The sequence below is a fragment of the Talpa europaea genome (genome assembly GCF_964194135.1).
Source record: "Talpa europaea genome assembly, chromosome: 1".
Classification (NCBI taxonomy): Eukaryota; Metazoa; Chordata; class Mammalia; order Eulipotyphla; family Talpidae; genus Talpa; species Talpa europaea.
In genome coordinates this window covers 9348309-9355346 of record NC_140073.1, presented here as the reverse complement: position 1 = coordinate 9355346, position 7038 = coordinate 9348309, and the positions used below count along the sequence as shown (strand labels likewise).

Below are 7038 nucleotides of genomic sequence, written 5' to 3'. Positions count from 1 at the left end.
CTCCCCTGCTTTCCCATCCAAGCGAGGAGAGGCTGCACCAGGCCGGAGGATCACTCACAGAAGGGGGAGCAGGGGTCACTTCTTCCCCGGCCCTGATCTGATGGCAGGCAGAAGCGAGTTGGGCAAACGACTGGGGGATAAACAAAGGCGAGCTGAGTGCAGGAGAGGATGTCCCCCGTGTGAGCTGGGGCTGGACCGTGGGAGGTGGGGGAGAGGGGGGGCTGAGAGGGGAGGCTGAGCCGCCGGCACTGACAGCAGCGGCGCCCAGGCGGCGGCTCGGGGAACCAGGTGCGAAAGCCTCGCCTCTCGGGGACGGGGGAGCTCAGCGAGGGGGCCACCTGCTTGCAATGGATTTTCTCGTCTGCTCTGAAGCTTCGGCCCCCCCTGGGCTGGCATTCTCCGTATGGTATGGTCCAAATAAGGAGCCGCGCAGCCAGCTTCCAGGGCGGGCTTTGGGGGTCTGCACCAGCCGAAAAACAATAAACAGCGATGCCTGAGGCCGCAGCCAAAGTTGCCGGGAATTAAGTGCGGGAACCGTCAGAGCTCGGAGAGGGATGGAGGAGCCGAGAGAGGAGCGGAGGCAGCGGGAGGGGGAAGGGAGGACAAAGGGCGGATGAATAATGCTTTTGCAAAGGGGAGAAAGCCACACGCAGCAGGAGGAGGAAATTTGCAAAGGGGAAAAAAATTCATTTGGAGAAGGGCTGCCCCCTCACCTTGAGGTCTGCTCCAGAGATCTCCGTCTATCTCTCTCTCTCTCTCAATCTCAATCTCTCTGCTCACTCTTCGCTCTTCTCTCCGCTCCTTCAATGGGGAAGGGGATGGGGCCAGGGGAGGGGAGTTCGGGGCTCAAGACTGGGCTGCCAAGCTGGCCAGCTGCTGGGGGGCCAGAGGTTGTCTCTCGTCTGTACCTCGGTCTGTGGGTGAATGTAGCTGTGTGTTGTGGAACTGCATCATAACACTGTGAGTCATCCATCCCCCCACCCCCCTCACCTCCCACGTCAGAGCAGGGCTGGGAGACACAGGAGGCGGGTCGGGAGGAAGGGTGGGGGCCGGCTTCATGGGAGGGGGTTGGGGGAGTGATGCAGGGAGGTGGGAGCACAGGGGTGGAGGGGTGGTGGCAGGTCCTGGAAGAGAGGCTGGCTGCCCAGGGTGAAGACAGTGTGGCTAAGGAGATAGGACCTGGGGGAAGGAGAGGGCTGGGCAAGGATGGACGAGGGTGGCAGGGCTGGAGGCCAGGAGGTGGCCGGGCTGGTGACCCGGAGAGATGGATGCAGAGTCAGGTGCGTGCACATACCTTCAAGATGCTACGCGTCACCTCGGGGGCCAGTCCTGACGCAGGGCAAAGACACGCTAATTGTCACAAAGGACAAATAGTGGCCCCACGCTTGTACTGGGCACTTGGAAACCTCAGAACCCCAGCTTGATATTCCCCCAAGGGAGCCCTAAACCAAGTGAGACACCTCCCTTTTCGGGAACCTCTTCTCATCTACCTCCCAATTGCTGTGCTTCATGAACAGAGACCGTTACATAAGGTTCCTACTGGGCTATAAACTTTCTGAGGCAGGTCTTCGGAGAAGCTGCTCTCTGCACCCCAGGACTGCAATGCCTAGCGCAGAGCAGTCCTTCAGGAGATGCTCACCAAACAGCAGCTGAGTGGATTTCTTCAGGCAGGGTGCAGGTGTCTGTCGATGGTCTGGGAGACCTAAGCTGGGGTCCCAGCTGTGCCAATAGATTCACCAGGCTGCACTGGCCAGGGATGGATCCTCTTTGGGCCCCACTTTTCTCTTCTGCTGAAGGAAGCAAATAATATTTTTACATGAAGTGAAGTGAGATAACTGTGCAAACACCTGAAAAGTGCCTGGCAGTTGATAGGCAGTTAGTAAACATTAGTTACTATTTGATCCCCAGCCAGGGAGGTGACCCACATGGCACAGCAGACCTCTTCTGTGTATTTCAGTAGATCCTGGTGAATCTCTGGTGAATCCTCTCATCACCCCTCCACCCCCCAAACTCTGGCCTACACCTGAGTTCTTGCATGCATAAATAAAAAAAGATCTTAAAAAAAAAGAAATGGCTATCCAATATCTAGTTCAAGATGACCTTCAGATAACTGGGAGAGAATGTCTCAAGGGAAAAAATGTAGCAGTGAAGAGACATATCAGGAAGATGGGCAAATGGAAACAGGAGAGGATGTAAATGTTCTCAGTCAGGGAGAACATTTACAAATGCAAGACTGGAAATGAAGTTTTGAAGAATGGTGAGAAATTAAGGAACACATCATAGTTAGAGAACTAACGCATTCATGGTGAATGAATGAAATAATGAAATCACCAAAGAAAATGGAGATGTGCAGATCCCCTTGCCTAGAAAAGTGACTGCTAAGGAGGAGAGGACAGTGAGGAACGATAACCCAGAAAATCCTCCCTGGTTTCTCAATCTGGATTAACAATGTGAGCTGGACAGAGAAAAGGATTTACTCTGAAGAAGGGATGATGGCAATTATGGTATATACATCACAGAATTAGGAGTAAATTAATTTATACCTGCAAAGCCCATAGAACACTGAGTAAGAGTTTGCTATTACAACATTACAATACAGTAACTGGACTCAGACGCCAACATCCTGGGTTTGAATGCGAGCCTGGGCAAGTCTCTTCACTTATCTTAATATCCACCCTCATCTGAAATTGGAGATAATAAAACTGACTTTACAGGGTAGGTAGCTGTAACAGAAGATCCCTGGGAGGGCTTTGAAAAATGCAAAACACCGTCCAAGTGGACATAATTCCAGCTCCCCCTCCTCCAACTCTAATAAAAACCTAAAAGCTGCCATCAGATGGTTTTATGTCACAGGCCTTGTGCTTAGCCCTTTACATTTATCACCCCAGTCAACCTTCAAAACAACTTTAAGGGGCTGGGTACTGTTATTATCCCGATTTTACAGACAAGAAACTGGGTCTCAGAGAATTTAAACCAATGATTTGTGCAAAGTCACACAGTGAGCAAGCGGCACAGCAAGAACGCAAGACCCTAAAGCCCAGACTGGAGGAGATGACTGACCTTGCGTAATGGCCAGGGCTTTAGGGAGGGAAAGAGTCCCCAACAAAACCCCCAGCCTAATAAGGGAGAAGTTGATGGACAACGACTAATTTCTAGAAACAGACTAAATAGAAGAAATTCGTGGGACTTTATGAAAAAATAATTTTTCTTAATGCCCTCTGGGTGGCAAGAACTGTGTCAGGCAGGAGAGACAGGCCGGTGGGACCCTCGCACTCCCCACCCCTCGGCCTCCCAGCGCCCGCGCAGGGCTTTGCTACGTTCCCCACTTCCAGCTGCGGCCGGGGGCGCAGGGTCTCCAGCATCGTGGGTCCAGGCGGCGAGCACCCCCCGCCCCGTTCCCACCGCTCTTCCCCGTCCTGGGCTTCGGGTGCGCGGGAGCCCCCGGGACCGCCGTTCCCTCGGCCGGTCCCCGCCCCGTGCGGGGGCGTCACCCCCACGCCCCCGACCCCTCCCGCGGACTTCGCGAACAATGACGGCCGCGCCCCTCCCACCTTCGGCGTCACGACCAAAACAATCCTGAACTACAACTCCCAGAAGGCCCAGCGGCTGCGCGAGCGCGCGGCGTCCCGACACCACTCTGTGACTCAGAGCGGCGCGCGGCCGCGGCGGCCCCACCGCGCATGTGCGGGCGCCTCGGCTTCCGGCGCGGCGCGGGGCTGCGGGGCGGGAGGCGTCGGGACCCGGCGGGCCGGCGCGTGGCGGGGCGGGTGAGGTGAGACGCTCGCGGCGCAACCGTCACCCCGTGGGGCCGGGCAGGCGTCGGTGTCCGGGGACGCTGCCGCGAATGCTGGACCTGGCGCTGCGGTCCCGCTGTGGAAAGAATTCTTCACTGTCCCTCGGCGTTTTGCAGTTTACGGAGTGATTTTTTTCCTCCTCCCGCAACACCCCGGTGAACCCCCAGAACCCGCCCGGTGTGGGGAGGGGTCGGTCCCCGCCGGCTGGCCGCCGAGGAGGGTCGGCCAGGGCGAGGGGTTTGCTGTGGAGACGCTAGGGGTAGTTGCCGAGCCGGGCCTTCCTGCCCGGGTCGACTTGATTCTCTGCTCTGCGTCGGGATGGCAGGCAGCGGGCATCCGCTTCCCAAGTCCGGGGTACCCCGGGGGGTGTGAGGGGGCGGTAGTGGGAGGGGATCAAACTTGGCCACTGCAGGTAAGCGTTTTCTTCTTAAGTCTGAGCTATTTATTCACTTGGTGTATTTAATTTTTTAAGATTTGTTTTTATGTATGCATACAAGAGCTGGGGTGCAGGCCAGAGGTGGGGGGTGAGAGGATTCACTAGAGACAGAGTGGGGAGCAGTGGCGGATCCACTGAAATACACTGCTGAGGGGAGCAGCGGGCGAGTCAGGAGAGGTCTGCTGTGCCAGGTGGGTAGCTCCCTGGCCGCGGATCGAACTGGCGCTGCAGTGGCTGGCGATAGCTTGCTAGCCACGACTTTAACCCCTGCGCCACCAGGGAGGCCCCTGGTGTATTTATTGAGGTGTCTACAGGTTGTCAAGCCCTATTCTAGGTTCTGGAGATAAAGCAAAAACGCCCAATCCTTACATTCTAGTGGGGGGTAGACAGACAATAATAGTGGGATAAGTGATAATCAGATAAGGAGAAACTTTAAGAGGACACATCCAGTGGGGAGTTTATTTTTTCTTTCTTGCATCTTAAAGGGACAGGTTTGGGCCTCCCTGGTGGCACAAGGTGTTAAGACACAACCTATGAAGCTGTCCGCAGCCTCTGCAGCTCGTGTTCGATCCCCAGCCAGGGAGCTACCCACATTGGGCAGCAGACCTCTCCTGCCTTGCCTGCTGCTCCCCTCAGCAGTGTATTACAGTCAATCTGTCTGTTCTGTTCCCCACTCTGTCTCTGGTGAATCCTCTAACCCCTACACCTCTGGCCTGTACCCCAGTTCTTTATGCATGAATAAATAAATCTTTAAAAAAAAATAAAAGGGATAAGTTTGTTAGGAAAAAGGGATGCCTGCCTAGATGCGGATGGGCAGTGTTAGTACAAAATCTGCAAATGGGGAGTTCTTGAACAGGGAGTCCTGACTTACGTGGAGGTCTGACTTAATTTGTATTCTAGGCCCAACAGCTGCATAGGAAAGATGGGTGAGGAGGCCAATGATGACAAGAAGCCAACAACTAAATTTGAACTGGAGCGAGAAACCGAACTTCGCTTCGAGGTGGAGGCGTCTCAGTCAGTTCAATTGGAGCTGCTGGCTGGCATGGCAGAAATCTTCGGCACAGAACTGACCCGAAACAAGAAATTCACCTTTGATGCTGGTGCCAAGGTGGCGGTTTTCACTTGGCATGGCTGTTCTGTACAGCTGAGTGGCCGCACTGAGGTGGCTTATGTCTCCAAGGACACGCCTATGTTGCTTTACCTCAATACTCATACAGCCTTGGAGCAGATGCGGAGGCAGGCGGAGAAGGAAGAAGAGCGAGGCCCCAGGGTGATGGTAGTGGGTCCCACGGATGTGGGCAAGTCCACCGTGTGCCGTCTGCTGCTCAACTATGCAGTGCGTTTGGGCCGCCGTCCCACTTACGTGGAGCTGGATGTGGGTCAGGGCTCTGTGTCCATCCCTGGGACCATGGGCGCGCTCTACATCGAGCGGCCAGCAGATGTTGAAGAGGGATTCTCAATCCAGGCCCCTCTGGTGTATCATTTTGGCTCCACCACTCCTGGTACCAACATCAAGCTTTACAATAAGGTCAGAGCCAGCGTGGGATGGAGGAAAGGGTGGCTGTCAGGGTAGAAAGCTGTGTGGAAGTTTGCCCCGTTAAAGGTGTTGGCAGCTGTCTTTTGCGTCCCTCTCGGCTGTTGTCACTGCCATATGATTTCAGAAAAGGTGGCTTCACATGTGCAGCTGCCTCTGATTGTTAGTCATTTCTCTGGCCCTGTTTTTAGTAATTTATTAAGTTTCCATTTAAGACCTGAAACAGGATGCAGAAGAAGCACCATAAAATAAGTCCATGTTATGGGGTCAAAAGCATAACCATTAAGATTGTCCTTTGGGTTTGTCTGTTTTTGTATTTTTGTCTGCTCACCCTGATGCTTTCTTCTACAGATTACATCTCGTTTAGCAGATGTGTTCAACCAAAGGTGCGAGGTGAACCGAAGGGCCTCTGTAAGTGGCTGTGTCATTAACACCTGTGGCTGGGTCAAGGGCTCTGGTTATCATGCCCTGGTGCATGCAGCTTCGGCTTTTGAGGTGGACGTGGTTGTGGTCCTGGATCAAGAACGTCTCTACAATGAACTGAAACGGGACCTGCCTCACTTTGTACGCACTGTGCTGCTCCCTAAATCAGGGGGGGTTGTTGAACGTTCCAAGGACTTCAGGAGGGAATGTCGGGATGAGCGTATTCGTGAGTATTTCTATGGATTCCGGGGTTGTTTCTATCCCCATGCCTTCAATGTCAAGTTTTCAGATGTGAAAATCTACAAAGTCGGGGCACCCACCATCCCAGACTCGTGTTTACCTTTGGGCATGTCTCAGGAGGATAATCAGCTCAAGCTAGTGCCTGTCACCCCTGGTCGAGATATGGTGCACCACCTGCTGAGTGTTAGCACTGCTGAGGGCACGGAGGAGAACCTTTCTGAGACCAGTGTGGCTGGCTTCATCGTGGTGACCAGTGTGGACCTGGAGCACCAGGTGTTCACCGTCCTCTCGCCAGCCCCCCGTCCACTGCCTAAGAACTTTCTTCTTATTATGGACATCCGGTTCATGGATCTTAAGTAGAGGTCAGCAGGAAGACTTGCTGCCTGGGACGTAGAGATCTGGCAACACAAAGGCAGATGGGTTGAGGTATGAGAATCTGTTGGGGCCCGACTGACCAGAAAATGGGCTAGTAAAAGCATATTCTACCTCTCCAAGCAGGTGGTGGTGACCTGACTCTTCTAATCTTGATTCAAAAGGAAACCATGAAAATACAGGTGTCACTGTGAATTCTGAGGCCCTGGAGAATCCCATTTCTTCCACTGTGGTACTTG

The 7038-nt window shown here is 54.0% G+C and overlaps 1 protein-coding gene across 2 annotated transcripts; it reads left to right on the top strand.

Moving 5' to 3' along the window:
* Positions 1 to 5152: 5152 nt before the first annotated feature.
* Positions 5153 to 6787, top strand: CLP1 (cleavage factor polyribonucleotide kinase subunit 1; the record flags this gene model as incomplete). 2 transcript variants are annotated; one of them, XM_084232556.1, is made up of 2 exons in its annotated part: positions 5153 to 5566; positions 6116 to 6787. In XM_084232556.1, 2 exons carry the CDS (start codon positions 5153 to 5155, stop codon positions 6785 to 6787), a joined length of 1086 nt encoding a protein of 361 aa, XP_084088682.1. The 2 variants fall into 2 exon arrangements, with proteins under 2 accessions (XP_084088682.1, XP_084088681.1); XM_084232555.1 differs by having other exon boundaries at positions 5153 to 5758.
* Positions 6788 to 7038: the final 251 nt, after the last annotated feature.